This window comes from Amblyomma mixtum, chromosome 10 (assembly GCF_055824585.1).
Source record: "Amblyomma mixtum isolate Tamu chromosome 10, ASM5582458v1, whole genome shotgun sequence".
Lineage (NCBI taxonomy): Eukaryota > Metazoa > Arthropoda > Arachnida > Ixodida > Ixodidae > Amblyomma > Amblyomma mixtum.
Window position 1 is genome coordinate 16,505,744 of NC_143021.1, and position 26,001 is coordinate 16,531,744.

The 26,001-nt window shown below is 49.7% G+C and overlaps 1 protein-coding gene across 2 annotated transcripts in view; it reads right to left on the reverse strand.

Annotated features, from left to right (window-relative positions):
• Positions 1-5,879: 5,879 nt before the first annotated feature.
• The window catches only part of LOC149325211 (hydroxylysine kinase-like), a 106,581-nt gene continuing 86,459 nt past the window's right edge, over positions 5,880-26,001 (reverse strand). For both annotated transcript variants that reach the window (XM_089564061.1, XM_089564060.1), the window contains exons 5-8: positions 20,356-20,495; positions 13,930-14,107; positions 11,317-11,579; positions 5,880-10,179 (exon numbers count right to left, since the gene is read on the reverse strand). In XM_089564061.1, the coding sequence (XP_089420187.1) occupies positions 9,916-10,179; positions 11,317-11,579; positions 13,930-14,107; positions 20,356-20,495 (845 nt within the window). In that variant the 3' untranslated portion in view covers positions 5,880-9,915. The remainder of the gene's footprint in view (positions 10,180-11,316; positions 11,580-13,929; positions 14,108-20,355; positions 20,496-26,001) is intronic.

Here is a 26,001-nt window from a genome sequence, read left to right on the forward strand (position 1 = left end):
ACACAGCTAATTAGGCAATTCTGCGAAAGCGTTTGGATTTACCTTCGATGATTACGTTGATGCTTTTACTTTTGGATTTTACTCCAAGCCGAGGCTTCACACATGAGCCGAAAAAGCGGATGCAGGCGGAGGGTGGCGGTGTGTGGGTGGGCAGCCGCCTAGCTAGGAACGTGGGATGGGGACGTGGCCGATGCTTCTGGAGGGCAGCTGACTTTCCCACTCTGTCTCTGAATTCGATTTCGCCGTAGTGCTTTCGTTGGGCTGCTTCGTGCACTTCCACTATTGTCTCTCAAGGTCAGAGTTGGGTGGGGGATGGCGCTTCTGGAGGGTGAGGGTGGGGAAGGAGGAGGGGCGGGTGGGGGGACGGTAGATTGAGGGTGGCGGCGGGTGCATACACCGCCCCTAGCTAGGGAATTTTAGGCGGGAGTTGGCTGGTGGATGTTGCTTCTGCTGAGTGGTAGCTTCGCGCCTGGGGTGGAGGCTTCACTTCAAAAGGCATAAGGTTTTCGGGGGTAGGGTTAAGCACTGGTTTCGCGGTAAAAAAGTAAGCGGAACTTCCGTAAAGCAACCAGCACTTAAAATAAAGGATAGTTGGGCTAGTTGGTATTGCGTATATATTGTAGCGCACGAAAACAAATACAGCGGGCTATAGGAAGCGCTTTTTTCGTCTTCTAGTCTGTTGTCCTCGTTTTTGTGCGCATCGATGTATGAGAAACCAACTCGCCCAACTTTCTGTTATTCTAAGCTAGTACTCTGGGCATTCTCTCACCCTCTTGGTGCAATCTTAAAGCTCCGGCCGTTCTCGCCTCTCTTATAGCGCTTGTCTCGCCTTATAGACTGTTGTCCTAGTTTTAGCGCACAACGAGCATTAAAATGTCTCATTGTTTTACATGCATATACCGTTCTCTGCGCTTGTAAGCACGAAAATCTGATGCTTGTTGGAAGCGGGTAACTACGTAATTTTCAGCGTGAAACTGAGAACACTGCTAGATACGGTAATAACGTCAGTCAAGCTAGGCGTGCGAAGAACCATGCCTGAAGATTTCGCAGCAAGCTTAGTGAAGCACTGAATAAGCTACACGAGGACTGGTACGTGATTAGCACGCAATCGAATCCGAATCACGTCCCAGAGACAATGCTTGCCGACAGTAGCAGGTTAATAGAACTCCTTCCCAGCTATTCGCCAACAGGTCACTCAGCGGAATTCACAGCGCAAAGTGGGGTCGAAGGAATTCCCTGCTTGCAGGCCGATGCTGTGCGAGGGCAGCCACGCCAGCCATCGTGACGAAGAACGCCAGCAGACCGGACGCCCTGTTGAGCGGCCACACGCGGCAACAGTGGAGCGTCACGGAGTCGCGGCGGAATGAGTTCAGCGTCGCGTTGATCTCCTCGTACATGTCCGGCTGGTGGATGGGCATCTCCGCCGACCTCTGCGCGAGCACGACGACCGAGTCTCGGGCTTTCTTGCTGGCGGAGTGCGCCGCTTCGGATGTGCCCAGCATGAGGGACAACAGGCATACCGCGTTGAGGGCGACGCTCACGCGGAAGGGCAGGCACCACAGATCTCCGGGAGCGAAGGCGATGAACTGGTCGACGCTCGCCAGGGTCTCCACCATGCAGTGCGCGTACCAAGCGACGCTGCAGACGCTGAAAGAGGCGTCCACCACTTTCAGAGTCCGGCAAAGGAAGCTGTGCGCTCTGCGGAACGTGCGAAGAGCCTCGCTGCCAAGTTTCGGAGGAGGAATCAGAAAGAGGTCGACGTTGAGGCGTTTAAACTTGGCTTCAATGCTGACCAGCGAGTAGTAGGCCAGCAGCATGCTCATCCAGATGGCGCCTCGAAGCAGTCCGTACCTTACAGCAACCTCGGTGAAGTTCACTACCGCTGTAGGGCTGGAACAGAGAGTTCCGTTACCGCGGAGACAGTCTGCAGCAGCCACTGTGTCTGCGCCACCGTCGATGGCGCTGTCACTCTGCCCCGCTGGATGCTCTGAGTAGCAGCGGGCCAGCTTGGAGACGACCGTGAGACCCTGCATCACCCAGGTGCCGAAGGTCACGAAAAAAATCTTCGAGCCACTGTTGCCTGGTGTCCGCGGAGCCGGCGGAGGACCCTCTTTCTCGCGAACGCGTCCTGCAAAACCCGTGTCCGTGTCTTCGCTCAGCTTCTGAAGCATGCGGCCCAAGGTGTCGGAGGCGTTGTGCATCGAGGCGTACACGACAAGTGCCGACACCATGGCGATCACATTGCTGGCCGCGTCCAAAGACACAACCCACCGACGCTTGTTGGTGATCGCTGTCATCTCTTTGACAACGAAGTAACCCACGTACGTGAGCATGACCGAAGCGACTAGTAGCTTCCATACGCAGTGCAGGGTCATAGAGCATGACTTGCGTTTCTTCATGTCGTGTGAAGAGTGCTCCTCAGGCAGCGACAAGCCGATACCGAGGATCTTCATGCTGATGAGTAATGGAACGAAACTGGTCAGGAGGTCTTTTTCATCGACAGTGTCCTCTGATTGGTCTTCCTCGCTGTCCTCAGGTTCTATTTTTGTCACCGTTGTCGCCCTTTCTTCAGTCTTCTTCGGTTCTTCGGCGATAACAGTGAACGGTGCCGAAATCTCCTTCGGGGCATCTCGTCTCCCTAGCAGGCTGTCGCTCATATTGACTCTTGACAATTCCGTCAATCGATGTCCAACTGTGGGGACCGCTCGTGGACGGCTTGCTGTCCTTCTCACGAGCACAACGAAAATAAGAGGGCGAACGAAGCGGAGGAAGTTTCTTTAAGGGAAAGTGTAATAGAGCCGTGCGCAGTATGTCAATTCGTTCCACAAACGATCGCCCTAATTATCGGAAATTCCGTTCGTGGGAAGCCTGAAAGGTTCTTTGGGAACGTATTGTGCTAGCCAGCGCAGTACTTCTCTGCAAAAGCGAACGTATAAAACTGGCAACCAGTGTGCAGACAAACGCATTGCCATGGAGACAGCAGGGTAATAATGCACACGCTTCAGGATGTTGCGTGAGAGAAGGGGCGCAAAACAGCCAGGGTGGCGTGATCTCAGATCGTTATTCACGCCCAGCAGCCATCCTTTCTGGCACGCAGCTGCCTTAGCGCTCGATGGAATTTTATGACAGGTGCTTCGTCAAGAAGACACCAAATATCGAACGCTTGCGAAGCTTGGTAAAAAGGAATCTTTGAAACGAATACCGAGTTGCGTTGCGTTGGCACCCGTCCGTCGGCGCCGGCCGAGAACTTCCGACGCGCATTTATAAACTAAACACCTACAGCTGGCCATTAAAACTGGTGAAAGTATTGCTAAATAAAGTAGAAAGAAAGACGCAATCATGGCACTAGGTGTTCTGCTCCGAGTAATGTCAGATCTGGAACCACCTGGCTATTAATACGTTTGTTAAAAAGACGAAGATGGTGGCGCAGCACAGGCATAATGTCTCGTACACTTTGTTCACCATCTGTTTTTACTGATTATAAATGGGATGTTCTGGACAACCCACGCGGAAGTGATCATGTGCCAATCGTTTTTAGCCTCTCATCTCTCCATAAATTATCCCGAGGAAACCTCGCCGCTGGAAAATACACTTGGCTGACTGGGCACTCTTCCGTGAAAATGCCAGTCTGGAGAAACTGTTTTCGGATGGCCTAGGCGTTGACGAACTAAATAAAATGTTCACAAACTGTATACTTACAGCTGAATGCCTATCTACTCCTGAGTCCTCCGGCGTGGTAAGACGAAGTCATAAGTTGAGGTACAGGAATGTAAAGAAGCACACAGGGAACGAAATAAAGCATGGGGAATTTTTGCTAGGTACGCAACACACGAAAACCTTGTAAATTTCAAAGTTGCCCCGACGTGCTAGATTGCCCCAATCTGTGCAGACAGCACCCAGCCGTGATCAAATACATTACGAGATGGTGGCACACCTTTCCGAAGCTTCAGTAGAAGCACTTTTACAATTCTTCAACAAAATATGGAAACTGGCAAAAATAGCAGAGGCTTGGAAAAAAGCAGTTGTGCCATTTTTTAAACCTGGAAGGCCCCCAACCTCCGCTGGCAGGTACAGACCCATAGCACTCACAAGCTGTCTCGCCAAATCTTTCGAAAGTCTATTGAATATTAGGTTAATGTTTACCCTCGAATCCCGTGAAATTCTTGGCACCCACCCATGTGGATTTAAAAAAAGGATGTGCAGCAGCTGACCATCTCGTCCGCCTTGAAAACACAGTACGAGAAGCGTTCATACAGAAACAACACTGTCTGGCAGTCTTCTTTGACATGGAAAGGCTTACGACACTACCTGGAGGTTTGGGATTCTCCGCGACCTTGCAGACCTAGGTATCCGTGAAGGATGCTGAACTGTTTGAAAGATTTCCTGTCTGACTGTTGATTTCATATACGCCTTTGTTCAACACCTTCTAAAAAAGTTCGTTCACGAGAATGGGGTACCGTATGGGTGTACTTTAAGTGCTACGCTTTTTGCCGTAAAAATGAATTCTATCGAAAAAAAAATAATTATTAAGAACGTGATGTATTCAGTATAGGTCGACGACCTTCAAACTGCATGCACACCATCCAGCGTACCAACCTGTGAAAGACCGGTACACCTCACAATAAATAGACTAGCGACTTGGGCAGGCAGAAAAGGGTTTATGTTCTCTCCCAAAAAACAGTAGCAGCTATTTCCTCGCTCAAAAGAGGCTTGCAGAACGACCCCGCCCTACATCTAAATGAAACCACGCGGCAATAAAGCAAGAACAAATTTTTAGGCATAACATTCGATAAAAACTCACATTCCTGCCCCATAAAAACGCGCCGAAAAAGAAAGCCTCCCAATCTCTAAAAATACTCAAAGGGCTCTCACGGAAACAATGAGGGTCAGATAGAATATGTCTTCTGCATATATATCGCTCTTTGGTACGTTCCTCCTTAGGCTATGGGTGTATTGTGTACGGGTCAGCACGACCGTCATACCCAAAAAAAAACTACATTCAGTAAACAAATCAGGCCTACGCCTCGACTGTGGTGCATACAGGACGTCTCCCACAGTCACCCTGTATGCAGAAACAAATGAACCCCCCTTGAAATCAGAACAACCGCTCTAACTTGCGCATATGTCTTTAAAGTAAGACCTCTACCAAAACACATCTCCTGTCCAGTAGTAACGAAACGTCCTTCTAGAATAATACTTACCGACAAACCTCAAGCTACCAGGCCACCGATCTTGAGATTCGAAGAGATATGCCACAATACAGGACACGTGACCTGACATTGCCCCAAGACGAGATCCACTGCCTCCATGGTGCAATTTTCCTGCAATCTGCGATTTCACTCTTACACCATTCCGCAAAAACAGACTCTCCCCAACAACTTACCATAGAAGAATTTCTTGCACTTGTGAAAAAATACGGTGATTTCACAGATTTTGTACTGATGGTTCGAAAACGGATGCTTAACGTTGGAAGCGCAGTGCTGCGAGGGAATTCAGAGGACACAGTACGACTTCCACAGTGCGCATCCATATTCACCGCGGAATGTTACGCAGTCTGTGTGGCCATAGAAAAAATAGTACAGTACAACCTCACAAACAGTACTGACACAAACTCCTTAAGTGTACTGACAGTTCTCCCTCTAGAAATGCAATCACTCCTCTGCTTGGGGACATCATACACAACATAGTAAGATCCACAGCTCGAGGACAAAAAATAAAACTCTGCTGGGTCCCAAGTCATGTCGGAATAAAAGGCAACGAGAGGGCAGAATTGTGCTCTGCTCAAGCTCGTGGCAAGGAAATGAAAAAAAAAATAGATATGCCCTTTAATTATTGCATGAACATAGTACAACAGAAATTAAGTAAAAATGGGAGTCGGCTTGGAGCATTGAATTCCAGAATGAACTACACTTGGTAAAGCCGGTTTCAGGTGAATGGAAGTCATGTGTGCACCAGGAGCGCTTCAAGGAAGTGATTTTATGCCGTCTGCGAATAGGACGCAATACACACAACTGCCTGCTAACAAAACAATACAAACCTTTCGCGAAGAATGTGGAGATGAATTTACGGTGAACCACATTTTATACCCTCGTGCGAAATTGGAAAAACTAAGAAAAAGGTACTTTACTCAATTTTATTCCTTTTCATCCGTTTTGCTCTTCCTGGCACCCGTCTGCTCTGGCCATTCCGTCCCCCTTATAGGACTTTCGCATTTCCCCACCTCCTCGGCCCCGACCCTTCGCGCTTCCCATTAGCCTTGGTTTGTGCTCCCAGTGATAGAGTCGGGATTGGTTTTCTGTCAACTGAACCGCCGGCTGTTCATTCCGCGTTTTTAGCTGCTCTCCCGGTATCCGCCGTGCAGTCGATGTCGTTTGTAAACGATCCATCGGGGCAAAAGTAGCAGCCCCCCCCCCCCTTCAAGTTCCGACCAGTGACACACTGCGTATGTGAGCCACTAGTCAATGCCCTTCTCTTGTAGAAACGACAGCACTGGGTCGGTCTCGACACAAGAAAGTTTTTGCCAGGGGTTGGAACTTGGAGGTGGGGGGGGGGGGGGGGGGGTGTTTTTTTTTTGCCCCCCATGGTACATGTGCGGATTAATGTCACCGTCTTTGAACTTCAGATTTCATCAGGTTTGTGTGCTCGCTGCATGTGCTTTCTTATATTTTCTCTCGCATGAAATAGAGTCGACAAAGAAGTTCACACCACCATCTAGTACGAGAGAGAGAGCGAGAGAAACAACGTTTATTGCCAAAAACTTCACCGTAGGCGGCTGGGCCTCAGTAGCCTCGTGTACGAGGTCTGTTAGAAAAGTATCCGACTTTATTTTTTTTTTTTGCGAACACCTGATGGATATGAAACAAGCGCGCATGCACCAGCCGAACTTGAACCTTCGTGCGCATGCACGAATTTTTTCCCACCTGCCAATAACGTCAGTCGCTGGGACGCAGCGTTTGAGTGAGGCAGTGCGCAGTGCTCTCGTCGGTTTTTTATTGCAAGGAAAATGGCGGAGCGAGAAGAGCAGCGCTACTACCTCAAATTTTGCCAGAAACTTGGCGATAGCCAAGTGGAAATTATTCGAAATGTTCAGACGGCTTTCGGTGATGATGCTATGAGCAGCACACAGATTAACCAGTGGTGCAACTGGTTTAAAGACGGCCGCACATCGGTGGAGAGCGAGCCATGCTCCGATCGGCCATCAACATGCCGAAATGACCAGATCATTGCCGAAGTGAACGCTGTGGTGATGCGGGACCGTCGTGTGACTATCTGAGAAATTGCGGAAGAGGTGGACATGAGCAATTTCTCTGCACATTCCATTATCACAGAAGATTTGGCCATAGAGAGAGTTGCGGCGAAATTCGTGCCGAAGCTGCTCACGGTGGAGCAAAAGCAGCTTCGTGTTGAAGTCTCACAGGACATGTTAGATTCCACAAACAGTGACCCCGACTTCATCAACACCATAATCACTGGTGACGAGTCTTGGGTGTACGGGTATGACCCGGAATCCAAATACCAGCCGTCACAGTGGAAGCATTCCACGTCACCAAGACCAAAGAAGGCCCGCCAAGTGCGCAGCAATGTGAAAGTGATGCTGACTGCTTTCTTTGACTCCCTCTGTGTGGCACACCACGAGTACGCACCCCACAGGGTCAAACAATGACCAAAGAGTACTGCAGGGATGTCCTCCGTCGCCTACGTGATTCTGTGCGGCGCAAGAAACCGGAGTTGAGGTCAACAGGAAAGTGGCGCACCCATCACGACAATATTCCTGCACATTCCTCGTAGTTGATTCAGGGTTTTTGGCGAGAAACCAGACTCCTGTAGTTAAACAGACTCCTTGCTCTCCTGATATGGCCCCCTGCGACTTCTGGCTGTTTCGCAAAATCAAGAGGCCATTGAAAGGAGCGCGATTTCAGACAAGAGAGAACATTATGGCTGCAACGACAGCTGAGCTAAACTCCTTTCCAAAAGAGGCCTTTTCGTAATACTTCCAACAATGGCAGCACCACTGGGAGAAGTGTGTGGAGTCCCAAGTAGACTACTTTGAAGGTGGCTAGGTTTGCAACGCTACAGTTATGCCAGTTTTTTTTCTTCGGCTAAAGGTCGGATACTTTTCTAACAGGCCTCGTACATGAGCCCGACGTTGCGGGTCGGGTCGGGGTGCGCCAGATGTCGGGCTGACCAGTCCGACCCTACCGCGTTTACATGAACCGGTTTTCTGTCGAGCAGAGATCGTCGCTACCCCTAGCGTCGAGCAAGAAAACCACACGCATGCTAGAGGAGGAGGAACGCCCAGACGAAAAGTTCCCTTTCCCGACTGCTGCTCTTTCCGGTCGGTTGGTTCGCCCGTTCACGTGCGCGCTGTCTTCGAGGCCGGCAGCGGCTCGCTTTGATTTCCAATGGGTGTCTCCGCTGCCGGAAAAAATATCTCCGAGCACGGCCGGTCTCGACGCGCGCGCTTTCTCGCTCTCTTCTTACGGCCTGAGCAGGCGCCGAGAGAACAAAGCATGGTGAACACCACTATCCAAAGCCGGGGTTTCTAGTGATTTCGGCGTTTCTTTTTTTTTAAAAGGTGGTCAAGTATCTCCCACGATCGAAATTCTCGAAGTCTTGTAACTAATCGCTGAACCACATCTAGAAGATTCACCCGTCCTATGCTGCCCGGAATGGGTTGACAGAAGCCACACCAAATGCTTAACACACCTCATTTCTGAGAAGTTTCTCCGAATTCTTCTCGTCAACTACGCAAAAAAATTGACAAACCAAAATGACAAGCCGTCTGGTTTCATCCACAAGCCAACGCGAAAGCATTTAAGGCTGTAACTGGCATCCCTTGAACTGCGAGCCGCACGACAATGTTGTATAGGTCATTACAAGCAGCGCCTGTTATTGTTTTCAGTCCTTCTAAGTATGTGAAACAATATTGGAGTTCCAAAGAGCATAGGATCTTTCTGATCTGGTGTGTTTCACGCAGTGAGAACAGATGGCACAGATACTTCGAATGTTTTCATACATTTCCAAGTATCGACAGAGACTGTGCCAGGCCTGAAGATAAAAATAAATGTTTTCCTAACCGTGGCTTCGCCCTGTAATATCTTGCCTCACTTTTATTCCTGCTAGTCGCAAATGATACAGCCCTATCCGCTAATACTATGCGCCATCATTGCATGCCGACTTCAATGTTTTGAGATCCATCCACTATTTCCCTGCTTTGCGTGCCGATAGCAGTGGCTGCATAAGATATGGTTGGCAAGTTCTTGTTCAGTACTCGGAGCAGCCGTTGAGCAATATGTGCAAAGTAACCGAACCAGCCCCCGGAGAGTTGCGGTGATTGGTAGCAGCTGCCCCTCATGCACAGGCCGTAAGAAAGAGCGCGCGCGCCGAGTGCTCCGAGTTCCTGCAAAGCGCCAGCCAGACTGGAGAGGAGGCAAGAGAGGAGGCAGGAGAGGAGGCGCTAAGCCGATGCGGCAGCGTATACATGCTCCTTCCAACCGGGTCGGGCAGAGCCAACCCACCCCCTGCAGTCGGGCTGGCCCAGCTCGACTCGACAGTCCCTTTGCTCGACCCCCTAGCGTATACATGAGCCCGACAACCGGTTCTCGGCCCGACAGCCTGCTTAACCCGACTTTTGTCGGGCTCATGTAAACGCCCAGAGTGTGACCCTCATAGTGGGGTGACCTCCAAGGCCCCGCTAACGAAAGCTCCCTGTTTTGTCCGTTCCTGCTTCATGGGCAGTTGGTCCCAGCTTTCCTTGGAGGGTGCTGGCAGGAGCGTACGGAGTGGGCCTACCTTTGTATTCCCAAAGAATATGACATTGTGTTGCCAATTCCTGTCAATAGTAGTTATGACAAACGAACGTCAATCACCATTGTCCGCTCTCGCAGTTCTTTCTCTCCGGGCACCGTCCCTGCGCTATTTCTCCGAACACGAGGCTCCGGCCCCGACTAGAACGTCGACGGGTGCACATCCGGCGGGGGCACCATCGAGCAGCGCCCCCTGTTCGGCCAGCACACGGCTCCAGGTGGCCTGTAGCTCCTCGTCCGCAACGCTCCACAGGCGGCGCAGGCATCGCCACCCGTTCTCCTGGGTGCTCAGCACGTACTCGTTGCCGGGGCTCTGTCGGTACGCCTGCAGCCCCTTCACCAGGGACTGGCACAGGCGGGCCGCGATCAGTGTCTGCGCGCCGAAAAGGGCGAAACAAAAATAATGTATAGATTTCTTTTGTGATCTTTTTACCAGGACCACATTGTGTGTGCGGCAGCTGTGCCACGAAAACAGTACCGGATGCTGAAAGAAAACTGGTCACGGGATGAACAGCGTGTCTGGTAGCCTTGGTGCAATGTGAGACAGAAAAAATACAAACACACGCACTTTTCTCTTGAGTGAAAAGTGTACCAATTACTAAGCTTCAAATTAAACCAACACCACACACACATCGCCCCTCCCCCTCCCTCCCCGCGTCCTATACATCCCTGCTCAAAGGTGAAGAGACAACGTGAGCAGACAGAAGAGCGTGCCAGCACTTTCTCACGGCGCAGCACCTGTTTTAAAGATATGCATCGGCTGCCTAACCGAATAAGTTAACCTGTCTGTATCCATAATTCTGCCAGACACGCCTTTATACACAGAAAACACACACCCGAAAAAGTGGCACAGCGCTACATTAGTGCAAGCACGTTTCTCTGTAAGAAGGAAAAGTTTTTTGAGACCAGAACTAAGGTCTTGTGAAAAGGATCACCAACGTCAAAAATTACAGGGGCCACTTAAGCCCCGCCTTAAGGGTATGATACGATAGCGTAAAGGGTTAGTGTTGGTACATGCGAAGTTGGTCAATCTCGACTTTACATTCGTAGATCCCTGGGAGTCTTCATGCCGCTGCTGACTCAGTGGTGCAGCCGTTGAGCGATGCGTCACTGCCCTGCGATGACAGGTGCTGCCACTGGTGGGGCTTGTGCCACTCAGGTTGCTCATACCGAGCTACCTCTCGCAACCGATCATTAATTTAACTGCCACCTGCCACTGTGGTTGTTCACAATCCGCTGCGCAGGTTGTGATGACGTCACAAGGTCACGTGACCTAAGCAGCCCACCTATAGGTTGCTTCTCAGGGGATTTTCCGCTCACCACGTCGACGACGACGACGGAATTTCTGCGGCACGGGGGCGTTAATACTGTGGGCCTAGGGCTGGCGGGTGCCCCCTCCAGCGAACATTTAAGGCTGTGTCTGTGGCGACAAGAGGCACCATGGCCGCCATTTCAGAGAGGGGCTGGGGTGTCCTAGGCCTGGTCGCACTCCGTGGCAGGGGACGCTCACCTTGAGCAGACTCACGCAGCCCCTCTCCTCGGGCAGGTGGTGCAGGTAGCCCGCGATGGCGAGCCCCACGCTCTCCTCGGGCGACCGCCGCCCCGCCGGCGCGATGAGCACGTAGGTCAGCATCACGGCCAGGTCCAGCACCCGGGGTCCGCCGTGCACGTCGCCCCAGTCCAGTACGGCGTACACCTCGTCGTCGCCATCCCCGCAGTTCTCGGCTGCACGCGTCAGCACGTTCTTCTCGTTCAGGTCCCCGTGCAGAACCCCTGAGCGCAAGAATGAATGTGGCAAGGCCTCACCGATGTGTACAAGGTCCACCTAAGAACTGTAGGTGATCCATGTGAGGCGTGCCTAACCACGTGCATACTGGGCACAAATCGCAGCCGTCTACGGCTGTCTTCATTAAGCAAGCTATAAAGCGTATGAAGGCCACGAATCCGTGTGAAGCACACAGCGAGAAGCTGACCATCTCGACAAACGGGTCTCGCTTCCTGGAACTTTCGGCAGCTGCGTCGTTTTCTCTTCACCCTGTCTGTATGTCTCCTCCTTTGGTCCTCTTTTCTTCGCAGTCACACCCTACCCTTCACCCACAGCCACTGCTGACAGAAGTCTGAATGCCAGCCTTGATATAGGCAGTTACCTATCGTGGTCAGTCGGTTTTTAAGCGAGGTATATTGGCAAACCCTTCCATTCTTCTTTGGAACCGGTTTCACGACAGGTACAAAAAATCGCAGAAAGCGATGCGCTCAGAAAAAGCCTGCCTTCTCAGGCAGTGTTCTGTAAGAGAAACGTTACCTCAAAACAAAATATCAATGTCTTTAAACGCAGTCTTGTGCCGCAACAGATGCCCCTGCATTACATGACGTAGTCCGTTATCGCGGTTTTAAACCATGAGAAGCTGCCATTGCAAAAACTATGGTTTGTACGGAAGGAGTATGGTCCTGGTCCGTATATCAAAATAGAACACATCACCTCCACACCCTGCAACAAAATCCGCTGCCGCGCCGACTGAAATATGCGGATTAGAAATCGCAGACATGCAGAGACTTTGTTTAAGATGCGTCATACGAAGGCCTCCGCTAAGAATCGGTTTGGATGTCGCTAAACTGGAGCAAAATGACCTTTCCTCTCCGTACATCGGGTTTCTCGGAAACGAGGCAGGTTCATTTCTAAGATGGGAATTCGAGCCAGTGGGACTGACCTTTTGAATTCATAACGCCTAGTCCTCAAGTGAAGGGGCAGGAAAAAGGGCAATAAACACATGGGAACGATACTAGAATCGGTCACGTCTATAGGTACTCTTTTTGTCCTTTGTCTTCTCTTAAGCGCCAGGCATTACGAACTCAGAAGAAAGTTCACGTTTGCTCAAGTTGTGCAATACTGTCCGTGTGTGTGCAAGAGGGGGGAGGAGGTATTGGTTAGAGAGACGAACACAAACTACAACACGTACACTCGTACGATGGCTGCGTGTTTCCCAAATTTCCCAAGGAGGACCCGGACGAAATATCCCTAAGCATATACAGCTTCGCCGTGCATGCGAACTTCGCTTAGCAATGCGAGGGAATCAGTGCACGGATCTTAAAACATGCTCAAGAATAAGATCTCACCGAGCCCCATCTCCTTCTCCCCTTCCCTATAGATTGACCATAGGTCCTGCTTTTCCCCATAAACTTATTCATTCATTCATATGCAGGCGTCCGGTAGAGGACAACACAGTAGTCGTAAGCAAGCCGATCGCAGCGTCAAACTTAGGTGCCTGTGGTGCGCCAAGTGTTGTGTGCCACTGCGGACCGATCCGCTCGCACTCTAAGCCTTGCGCGTCCTCTGCATTTACTTTGAGTCTATAGCTCTTCTCTGACTCCGGTGAACGGTCGGAACCAGACGAAAGCCGCTGTTTTCCTCACTTGGTAGCCTCGCTCCTCTCATAACTGACGCACCTACTCCTGCTCAGCCCAGAACGCTACGCACTGCAGCCGGACACTAAATCTTCAGCGCGGCGGTGGCTCAGTGGTTATGGCACTCGGCTGCTGGCCCGAAAGACGCGGGTTCAATGCCGGCCGCGGCGGCGGAATTTCTATGGAGGCGAAATTCTAGAGGCCCGTGTGCTGTGCGATGTCAGTGCACGTTAGAGAACCCCAGGTGGTCGAAATTTCCGGAGCCCTTCACTACGGCGTCCCTCATAGCCTGAGTCGCTTTGGGACAATTAAGCCCCATAAAACCATAAAACCAACTAAATATCCGAGGCTTGAAGCCCAGATCAGAGAAGGTGTGGTGTCGTTGCTTGATCCCGCAGCGTCGCGTTTTTCAAGCACGCCCCTCTCCCAGAGCTGTAACGGTTGGCCCACACGCCATCTCTGCGTTGTCAGATCAGCGGCGTTGTACGTCGATGTCAGTGCCACACCGGTGAATAAAAATGCTGGTGTACAACGAATCAGCGTGCTCCAGACGCCACGTGTAAGCGTAGCATTTATGCCGGATTCATATCTCTGGCTTTACGCGAGTCCCAAAGCCTAGTACGTTGTGACGTAATTTGAAGGCCTTGCACAAGAGCCTTAGACGGGAGGTATATAGCCGGCGCTAGCAAGAGTTAATTCCCTTTCTCACGGGGCCACTCACCAACGGGCAAGTGCCGGAGCTTCGGCTCCACTTCCTCGAACCGCGCCAGCACGCTGTGCACCAGCGCCCTGTCTTGGGGACTGTCCACGACGACGTCGACCAAGGCAGGGAGTTCGCGGACGCTCCACAGGCTCCAGGGGGTGTAGCGACTCAGCAACGCCGGATACTTCCCGGAACCCTGCGAGGATTGCGACAGAGCGAGGTCGCATTGTGGCGCTGCGGAGAGTTGGAACTGAAAGCGCATTGCGATGCAACCCAGGAGAGCTGGCGTTCACCGGCGTAGCGCACAGACAATAGGCGGCGAAGCGCTTCCGGGAGACTGGCAAGTCACAGTGAAAATAATGTTGAGCGGATGAGCAAAAGCTGTAATGGCGAAGATTTTTTTTATCTATGTAAGGACAGCGGCACAGTGAAGCGGCGACCTACCGCGTTTTATAGAGACAGCACACCGGAGTAGTCTCTATGGCATAATCCCTTACAAAAATAAGCATTAGCTTTCTGTTGACGTTGTGTCGAAACATTATAGAAACTACGCCTATTCAACAAAAACGCAGCGCTGTTGACCACTGTCAAGGCGGTGTCAATTTCATTTTTATTGAACTTAGGTCTATAACTCATTTCTGAACTAATTTCTATTCAATTTACATTGAATTGTGCCTCTTGGCAGCCAATGTTGCTAAGCTTAACTAAATCGAGCCTAATCTAGATATACCGGGTGTAACCACGCTCTTACTGTGCATGGTACATCGCAAGCTTGTCACTTGTTTTTTTTTTTCTTTCTGCGTTCCTTTCTGCACTGTTCGGAGTTTTATTGAAAACAGCGCGCGCTTACGCTTTCAACGTGACGCACTATATGGCGCCTGCGACTGAGCCAGCCTTTGATATTACGTTGTTCGTTGCTGTATCAGTGTCTTCGACGTCATGACCAAACACCACATGAACGTTCCGACGTAGAGTGGGACCGTGCGGTGGTCCAGGGACCCAAGGGGGTCTAACACACTTGCCATGATAAAGTTTTTCTCTCTCTCTCTCTCAGTGTCTTCGAGCCTATATTTTGCACTTTGCAGACAAAAAGGAAAGTTCTTCCTTTCACCCTTGCTGGTAGCACGTTTTTTGGTCACTCGTATTAACGCCACCGCGCGATACGTTCATCGCATTGAATAATGATCACAGGTAACGACCACTAATCTGGACAATAAAGAGCAAAAAAAAATCGAATTTTCCGTGTAATGTTTCAATAGGTGTCTACAAGCATAATGTTTTTTTTTTTTTTCAAGAAAACCTTCACTGGCCAGTAAACAACCTCTCTCTTTCCAGACTGCCGACACTGTCATAAAAGCATAAATTATAGCCCCCCCCCCCCTCCGTCCCTTCCCTCTTATAGTGCCTCCGGCGCTTGCTGCATTTATTTCCTGCATGCCTTTGTGCGTACCGCAAAGACAATGGCATGAGAGAAATTCATGTGAAATAACATCTGAGTCTGTTTTGGTATATTTCTGCATGGGGGTTAACGCAACGCACGCAAGTCACTTGAGTGGCTGATGGCCAATGACAAGGAAATCTTGTGTGTTAACGAAAAAGAGTCTCTGCTGGGTTTTTATTGTCGAATGACATGAATACCTGACTTCGTGGTGACTTTCTAATGTGTCACAGGGAATGCATGAACATGACACCAGAAACTCAACTCCCATTTTTGTGCATCTTGTAGTAAACCAGAAGGAAAAATGAGCACAAGTCAGGCACAATAGCTTGGGTTTGGTGCAAAAGTGCATTTAAGAAATCAAACTAAAGAATGGAACACATACGTGCTGCGTATATATTGTATTGAAAACAAAAACAGCACTGGTAATTTTGTTAGATTTGCTGCCATTTAGGAAACCCTTTTCATTATATAAAAACATGGGAAATTGAGTAGCAATGTCACCGGAAATGTTAATATTCATACATGTGCATATTCCGATCATCCATTTCCAGATCAAGGTAGTAATGGATACTACCAGGGTTATAATGAGGTAGTACAAGTGTAGTAACTGCCAAAAAACGTATTAACAGCACAAGTTACTACCTCGTTACTACTTAATTTTCTTTCTGTAGCAACATAGTACATAGGTAGTAAGGGTTAAAAAAAAGGTTGTAACAGCAGCCGTTACTAAGTTTTCACTACCTTTTTTTCTAAGAGTGTGGACACTACGCTTAGTAAGAACGAGCGTTTACTAAAACTTGAGTCAGCCACTCAAATTCCACCCTTCGAAAAGAGTTCCGCCGCTAGAATGCGTTCTCCGTCCAACTTTTTGTGGGGGATTCGTCTTTTCGCTCATTTAAAAGTGGCCCTTTAGAAGGTCGGAAATAAAATAGGGATAAGAAAATTCGGCTCCCAGAGGGAATTGAAGTCTTCAACCCACCCGTTCTAGGGCAGGCAAAGCGATGAAAGTTGTTACATCGGCTGAGCCCTAGAGGTCCCTGGCTGGAACTTGCAGAATCAATATGAAAGAGAAAGGCTTCATGCCAGCCCAGCAAGACCGATACATCTTTAAGGGTGCAATGGTCTTTTGTTCTGTTCTCCAGACAAAGCGGCAGTAGCATCTTTGCCAAAAGTAACCGAGCAGCAGCGCCGGCGGCCTGAGTGGGCTTGCCGCCGAGCGATTGCGCTGCTGTCTTCAGCGCTGCCTGCTGCTCCCCGGCAGCGAGTGTAAACTGGCTGGCGTAGGCCTTAGCCTATAAAAGTACTCCAAAGGCGCGAAAATTTCTCACCGCACACACTACCTGCTCACTTCTTATCATCCAAGGATGGAGAACGAGAGCGCGGGATGACGTCACCCAGCTTGCACCCGCAGCCGGGGACCGCAGCGCCGCCGCCGCTCGGCTGACAGCCCACTCCCGTTCCATCGCCATCTCTGCCAAAAGTAACCGAGCAGCAGCGCCGGCGGCCTGAGTGGGCTTGCCGCCGAGCGATTGCGCTGCGGTCTTCAGCGCTGCCTGCTGCTCCCCGGCAGCGAGTGTAAACTGGCTGGCGTAGGCCTTAGCCTATAAAAGTACTCCAAAGGCGCGAAAATTTCTCACCGCACACACTACCTGCTCACTTCTTATCATCCAAGGATGGAGAACGAGAGCGCGGGATGACGTCACCCAGCTTGCACCCGCAGCCGGGGACCGCAGCGCCGCCGCCGCTCGGCTGACAGCCCACTCCCGTTCCATCGCCATCTCTGCCAAAAGTAACCGAGCAGCAGCGCCGGCGGCCTGAGTGGGCTTGCCGCCGAGCGATTGCGTTGCGGTCTTCAGCGCTGCCTGCTGCTCCCCGGCAGCGAGTGTAAACTGGCTGGCGTAGGCCTTAGCCTATAAAAGTACTCCAAAGGCGCGAAAATTTCTCACCGCACACACTACCTGCTCACTTCTTATCATCCAAGGATGGAGAACGAGAGCGCGGGATGACGTCACCCAGCTTGCACCCGCAGCCGGGGACCGCAGCGCCGCCGCCGCTCGGCTGACAGCCCACTCCCGTTCCATCGCCATCTCTGCCAAAAGTAACCGAGCAGCTCCCGTTACAGTCGCGCTTGCTCGGTTACTTTTGGCAAAGACGGCACACGATAGGGTAACGAAGGGGCCGGTAATGCTTTTGCACTTGTTCTCAGCTCAACTTACTTCGAAAACTAAATTTATCAAAATAATTTCTATCTACGTAGGCTAAGCTTAAAGTAATGGTTTCAGTGTTCATTTCGACTTACAGTACAAAGGGAGCTGCGCCTACTCTTCCCTAAAGTCCCGCAGTCGAAGCGGTGTCCCATTTGTTTCTCGACATTTCCTACAGAGAACAGTGGCGCCACCGTCCATGTGAGTTTCTTAAAGGCCTACTTGACCGAAACTTTACTTCGGCTAATTTTGCGCTCGATATAGCGTGCATGTTATTAACAATATTTATATTTAATATTAGGGCTGTGGAGCGTCTAGAATTTTAGTTAGAAGCGTTCAAAAACCTATGTAGCAGACGACGCAGACCCCTAGCGGTGTGCTGAACAACTAACAAACCTGACCGGAAATGACGCACATTTGAGACACCGGCATCGCCGGCTCGCCAGTTTCAGGCGTTCTGAAGTGAGTGCGCGCCCCTTGTAAGCTCTTCTTCTGGCGCGTTTCTGGCTGTTTTCACCGCGAAGCTCGATGGTATCCGAGAAAAATAAACTGCTGGCATCATGTAGACGAAGTGCATGGCCGCGGAAGGGAATACGAGGAATGCGGAAAGCACCATGTATACCTCTCGGCCACTGCCCTTCACCCCCGATCTCGAAAGCTGGTGTCAGCTGTCTGGAGCTCAGGTTTTAACGTGAATTCCCCTCTCTTCTTCAAAAAAGATAATGGTGGGTGACTGACGCTTCTGCCTCGCGCTAACCCCTTTTGTGGGTTGGGCTTTGTCAATAGACCTGTCCCGGTCTACATCATGCATCAGAGCACCTACGTCTTTCTGGCCCGATCGGCAAAGCATGCCACGAACCGAAGGCTTCGAGGCGTCTCTAATCGGGAGAATAAAGAGGAGGTGGGAACCGCTTGTCACAAGCTAGCTAAGCCGGTCCAGAAGTTAAAGTGGACGGCTTTGCTCATCGAGCAACGCCCTTTTGACGGCACGTTATTTACACCAGGCAGAAGTCTAGGAGAGGTCTGCTTCGTCTGAAAAGGAATCAGCATATGCACACCCGTTTGCAAGTACAGCTCTGCCCAATGCGCAATAATGCCGTCGTGCGCCGAGTGTATCTGCTGCCTCGAAGATTTGCAGGCCGGGCTGAGAATCCTGGAAGGCCACACAAGCGTTACTGAAAACGTCGACTTTCTTACTGCCTCATGCCATTCACACTTGAGGTCGATTACAGGAAGCTTCAGCGTTACCATTCGAGACGCGTCTCCAAGACCCCAGAGAACTGCACGCATGTTATTTGAATGATAATCTTTTCAAAGAATTTTGATTTTATTCAGTAGGGTAAGGGTGCGGGCTAATTGGTGATCTATAACATATAAATACCATAACATATAAATATCAAATTTATATGTTTGGTTAGAGACACCTACGGTAATTTGCGCGGTGGGCGTATACGGTCGACTGGGGTTCGGCAACCACGTCGTTCTGCCCAGCTGTGTGGTTTGAAAAGATTAGAAAAACCTTTCCGTCCCTGCAGTACACGGGCTTTAAGTGGTTCTAGGTAAATACTGTAATGAACGCAACGCATAAGTTTTTGTTCATTTGAATCGACATGTATTTCGCAACGCGCAGTGGCTTGCCCGACCGAGGCGCGCAAAGATGAACCAGCCCACCATCGGCACCGCACTGATGCCACGGTCCTCGAAGAGAAAAATATACATTTATTTTGCAACACAAATTTTGCTTCTGGCATATTCCTTCGCTTAACGCAGCACTTAATTCTCTTCAGCTCTCTTTTTACACATCCATCTGTTTTTATTGATTTAACTGGCGTTCACAGCACCTGTTCCAAATTTATGTGCACAGGCAGGAATACCTTTCGACGGGGGAGAAAAATGAGAAGGAAAAGGAGAAGGCAGGTCATTGTTTTTATCAAGACAACAACCATATTGCACGTACAGCAGAGCGCACATGTGCTGTTGGCACGCGCGTGCCCGCTCAAAAAAGCCGACTTTATAATACAAGCACTTCTACTTGGCCCCCATTTGAATATGCTTCCTTCCTCCGCTATATCCGAACTTTGCACAAGCTGTAATCGAATACTGCCAGGCAAACAGCGCTCACAAGCATTGCGGTGCGATCATCTTCACTGAGGTTGAGCCAGGACTTTTATAGTCTACGACAGCAAATAAAACACGTTTAAAACTTTTTCTAGGGCGTTTCATCCGTTTCAAGATGTGTGTTTTCACATATAACCAGTATTTACCGCACAAAGTTCTGCACGCGCTACCGCTACCAGCGCTTTGCTCGAGCCGCAACGAGCAGACGCTCCGAACCCGTCCGGAGTACAGTCTCAAACATGCGTCACTTCCGGCGGGCGGCAATGGCGCCCGTTTTTCCAGTTTCGGTATTGAAAACTCCGATTTTTGCGTGCCTTTTTCACCGTAACTGCTTGAAACTGGAGCGTAATGTTTTGTGGGTAGCATAATACGGGGGTGTACTATGAAAAAACAATCTTTTTACGGTTTGAAAAATTTCGGTCAAGTAGGCCTTTAAAGAGCATTTCATCCACAGCGAGAATGCTGGGAAGACGAGCTTTCGTATCTGGCTTGGCTTCAGCGATGGCGGGAAGATGTCGAACGCAGCGAAAGGAACGCGGAAGGACACAGCAGAGCAAGCAACGAGCGTTGTCCCGCATCCTCCCCAGCGCAACCCTCACGCAACACTGGCGCGGTTCGGTCACCAGATGCATGCTGGTCGTCGAGCAACGGGGGCACAGCGTTCGAGAGCCGCCTTCGTACCTTTGTGCGCAGCACCCGGTGCAGCCTCGCCAGCAGGGCGCCCCAGCTGAGGCAGACGCGGTCGCTGAGCGGCCGTCGGTCCAGCGTGCGGCCGGGAAGGAACGTGAACAGACGCACCGCGCACTCTCTCACCACGGGGCCTGCGGAGGGGAAGAAGACGGCACAACGCACAAGCTCTTTCTGCTGAACTGAGTGCTCCTCGAGAATGATGACCGAGAGCGGCCTCCATTTTCCTTTCCTTTTATAGTAATAGCTGTTAGTATTACATGCGAAACTTTGTCGTACTACGGTGTCACACTTCTTGAACTGGCATAACTCGAGGCACGAGCGTCCTCGATCTTCCGAAGCCGCGGAGAGTTCGCGTCTTGGGAATGCGACAGAAACATATCGTTCCACAAACACGACACACCAAGTGCGGAGCAATGGGAGAGCCGGCTCACCAGCTGCGAGCTAGAGGCCCAAAGGGCACTCATAGCACACGCAAGCGAGGTGGCCAGACTCAGTGGAGCCCTGGACTAGGGGACCACCCAAGGCTAAGGAGGCAACCTCAAGACTTGAAGAGAAGACTTGAAGAAGACCTCCACCGCAGGCTAAATCTTAGAAATCAATAAAGTTTCTACTCACTCACTCACTCGCGTCTGCGTGTAAGGTTATAGATAGCTAAGGAAAGGAAAGTCTCGGAGTTGGTGGATGCGAATGAAGGCATTAAGCAAGGAGTGGAAGAGCACAGATTTAAAAAATGGCAGAGTTTACGCTAGTTAGCACTTAGTTTCGCGTTTCACGCAATTGGTGTAGACGTGACATTTTTGTGGATGTATATGCTCCTTTAAGGTTGACCGAGAGCTGTCTTCATTATGCTGGTAATCTTTTATGACGCGACCAAGAGACGCCAATCTGTTTTTCCAAGGTGCTAGTACACTACGTGGGGCGCCTAGGCGCTCTGAAAGTGAACGGGCTCCGACCAGCTAAGTGCTGTGAAGTCACCGCGTTCGCATCTCAAACGCGCTATCCCTCACTTCTTTCCTGTGTGCGCCAGTTTAAAGGGAAGCTGAAATTTTATTTTGCTAATTAGATTCGATTTATTGATTCGAATGTATGGAGCTCCTAGGTAAAGTGTGCCAAGTAGTTCTGCGGTACCGTTTAAGATGGTGATGTAAATGCGGATCAAACAGCGACAATGTTCAGGCTTCTCCCCATTACGCCTAAGGAGTGCGGAAAAACTCGTGATGACGTCGTTGTTGCCAAAATTTCAGGTTCCCGCTGCCTTCGTCCACATGCGGCCATGAGGCGTCCGACGCCGCCAAAGAACGCAATAGCGCCTTTAACCTCGTTAGCGTTGGTTCTCTTCCTTCCAGCAGCCGTTTCTTCGTTATAAACATCGTGCTGCCGTACACGACGTCATCACTGCGGCCTCTGCCAGGCGCTGTGCACTGCGGAGAAGCCTGAACGCCTACGCGGCTTCATGCGCCGATTACTTGACCTTTTCAAACGCCGTTTACCTGCAAGTTCTAAATTCTAAACTCCTATAATAACCTCGCCGAATTCTAAAACCTGTTCAGTTGCCCGTTGGCGAGGCAAGCTGCCAGTACACTTAGCAAAGGAATGACAACAGTTTCACGTCTGTGAACGAGGTAAGGGCTAAGAGTAAATTAGATGAATACATGAGGTGCGAAAAAAAGGAAGGCACACATACAACGACTAGTGATGACGCCCGAATGTAAAGAAGACTAATGCGAAAGCATTAGAAGGCTTATCGACACGAAAACCGAGCGTCGCCCAAAAAGAGGCAGCGTTACAAAACTCGCGATTGGTCGAAACGGTGTGACGTCATCAATGGCGGGAAAAGACGAAATTTTAACCAGTATTCAGTCTAGTACTGACCACTGTGCGAACTACAAACGAACAGAATATAAGTAGAATGCAATTCGAATAGAATTACAACAGAACTCGAATAGAATTAAAACATAACTGGAATAGAACTGCAATGCTTTCGCATTACTCGGACGTAAGTTCCTTAGGTACCCCGGTCATTTCTTTTTTTTTTCAACACCATATTCAGGGATGCTCTTTTACAGCCATACAATATTGGGAACTTTTATGCCAATTTCTTGGATAAAAGAGTCATAGGGTCAGTCTCATCGTCACACGTTATTCATATGGTCAAGCATTGGTCATATTATCCGGGTTTTGTGTGCGTGCGTGCGTGCGTGTGCGTGTGCGTGTGTGTGTGCGTGTGTGTGTGTGTGTGTGTGTGTGTGTGTGTGTGTGTGTGTGTGTGTGTGTGTGTGTGTGTGTGTGTGTGTGTGTGTGTGTGTGTGTGTGTGTGTGTGTGTGTGTGTGTGTGTGTGTGTGTGTGTGTGTGTGTGTGTGTGTGTGTGTGTGCGCGTGTGTGTCCTGCCAAACGGATTCGAAGACATGATCTGCCAGTGCTATTAACCGCTTATTTACACGAGGTATTCAGAGGCCTGAAATGGGAACAGTTGGGCATAACAGTAAATGGAGAATAACTTCGCAATATGCGATTCGCTGATCACACTGCCTTGCTAAGTCACTCAGGACATGAACTGCAAAGCATGATCAATAAGGTAGACGAGCAGAGCAGAACGGTGGGTCTTAAAATTAACGTGCAGAAAACCAAAGTAATGTTCAACAGTAACGGAAGGGACCAGTAGTTAGCCACTGGTAGCGAGATGCTGGAAGTGGTAAGGGAATGCGGCGACTTGGAGATTGTAGTGACCGCTGACCCGGATTATGAGAGGGAAATAACTAGAAGAATAAGAATGGAGTACAGCGCATTTGGCAGGTTCTCTCAGATCATGAATGGCCACTATCCCTCAAGAGGAAAGAATACAATACATGTATCTTACCGCTACTTATCTAAGGGGCAGAAACGTGGAGGCTAACAAAGAGGGTTCAGCTTAAGAACAGCGCAGTGCACTATGAAAAGAAAAGTGATAGGTGTAACGTTAAGAGACCCGAAGAGGGCAGAGTGGGTCAGGGATCAAACACAAGTTAATGATATTCTAGTTGAAATCAAGAGGAAGAAGTGGGCTTGGGCAGGGCATGCAATGCGAAGGCAGGATAATCGATTGTCATTAAGTATGACATTAAGTATGACAGGGGTGGGAGAAAGTCAGGTTGGCGGATGAGATTAAGAAGTTTCCGGGGATACGGTGGCCGCAACTGGCGAAGGACAGGGTTAATTGGAGAGACATGGGAGAGGCCTTTATCCTGCAGTGGGCGTAGTCGTCCTGATGATGATGCACCGATTGACCACTGCCGTTACGTAATTTTTTTTTTGGTCACTCTTCACATCTCACAAGTACATTCCGTATGGACGGGCATCTCGTCATGTTTGTAGTCGCGTACAAGAACTGTTTACGACAGACAGTTTTGGATCCTTCCGACGGATTACAATCGCTCGAATGTGATCCAATATGCTTAAAAATTGTGGCAAGTTTTAGTTATTTTCTCGTTTCTTTTCTGACTTTGAAAAAAAATAACATAACCTGAGACATGCCAGAAAATCCCGATGTTCTGATTACTGGCCTCAAGGCAGATATAGCTGGAACTACGCATTAACTTGTGCCAATTCCAACCATAGAAAAAAGGGTTCACTTTGGAATATCACATTTATTTACTGTCAACACAACCGTAAAGATTTCAGTAAAGAGACGCAGTTAATCCGAACCCTTTTCAGCATTGTAAAGTACTCGGTGCGGCTGCTTGAAGATTGTTGCGCAAGTAGAATACATTTGTGCTCGGCCGGTTTGCCGGCAACCTTGTCTCCAAGTGCAACATTTCTTCAGAGCAAGAGATTAAGGACGGTTGCTGCTCTGGAACGCAATCAGGTCATTTTTGAGGTGTTTTGCTACCCTTTCTTAGCGGGATTCTTCGTCTTGCACAGCCACTGCAAGCATAATTTCTTGTTCTTTACGAGCTGTGACATTAAAATGCGATTAAACTAAAGTGTCGCCACTTTCCTCGATACATTTCGAAAGCTGGCTTAGCCCCATGCTTGTGCGCCTATATCTCAGCCGTCGACTGTTCGTCAGGGTGTGAAAAAAATGTTTTCAATTGTATACTCGAAATGGTAGCTGCTATATAGTGTGCGCTGCTGCGGAAGTTCACTCCTCCTGGGCGCTACACGCGGGCGTGCAAGTGAATCGCCGTAAGAAATTGATTTATAACGAAAAAATTCAGGGGGCACTTTGGCTCTCTGCAAGGCGAAAGCTTTTCCTGGCGCAGTTTTTTTTCTTCATATTTTTTTTTAATTTTGTTTCTTTTCTTAGTTATTGTTTTTTCCTGTTGTTTTTACCTTTGTGTTTTATTTCTTTTATTTTTTTGTTTGTGTTATTTTTTGTTCTTGTTTCTTTCTATTTTATTTTTTATTTCTTTTATTTTGTTTGTGAAACCCATGCATTCACTAGATGCGCCTTTATTCATGCCCAAACCGCCGCCGTGGTGGCTCAGTGGTTATGGTGCTCGGCTGCTGACCTAAAAGACGCGGGTTCGATCCCGGCCGCGGCGGCTGGAATTTCTTTGGAGGAGAAATTCTAGAGGCCCGTGTACTGTGCGATGTCAGTGCACGTTAAAGAACCCCAGTTGGTCGAAATTTCCGGAGCCCCCTATACGGCGTCCCCCATAGCCTGAGTCACTTTGGGACGTTGAACCCCATAAACCAAACCAACCATCAGGCCCAAACCCTGAGCCTTCGTGGCGGAGTGGTAGCGTCTCCACTTCAAATGCCAAACGCGGTGGTTCGATTACTAGCCTCGACAGAGTTTCTTTTTAAGTAATGACGACGAAACGCGGACACATTAGCTAACAATCCTTGGTCACGACAGTACGAGGCATTAAAGGCTTCCGCCCTAATAATGAATATAACGAAGGAATATCCATTCCTCTCGGAACCTCTCATGGAAGCCCATGTATTTGATATCTCGTTTTACTCTGTTGGCAGTAGTGCGATTGTTTGTCAAGGCCGCGGACGTCAGAAGAGCCTTGGGTGAAGGCGTGAGTGACACTATATAGCGCTCTTGGTGCGACTGAAAGTTGGGGCAGAGCAGCTGACCTCCATCTCGTTCTCCCTTCCACCCGGTTGTTTGAAAGAACGCCGACAGATGACGAGCGCATCTCTGTACGCTTTAGGCAGCCTACATGCTGCGCGCCTCCGTCTTTTGCGTTGAGCAGAGCTGCCTCCCACTGGTCAGGGGAAGGGATAGGCAATGCTTTTCTGAGAAGCCAATGACATGCGGTCGAGATCCGCAATTTCTCCACAGTGTCGACGATTGGCCTGTGAAGCTCTGGGTACAAGGTATGATTTAATTTGAGGATCTGAAAGGTATTGGGCTGTACCGTCCTTAATGTTCTTTCTTTGTCCTTCCTTAATTCTTGCCTTGGTTTAGCAAGTTCAGCCTCATGAGTAGCCTTAGCGCAATGACGTCATTGCTTCTTCTTGTTGCTGAACCTTTTATTATGCTACGGAGAACCAGATCAGCCTTTATTAAAAGAATCTGACCCAAAAGAAAAGAGGACCCCAGGTCCTTGGAAGGTACAGGCTGGCTCCCCGAGCAGCTGCTCTCTTCCGCTGCTGGAGGACGACCCTCCTCGTTGATTCCCGTGCGTTCACTGCTGCTCCCTCGA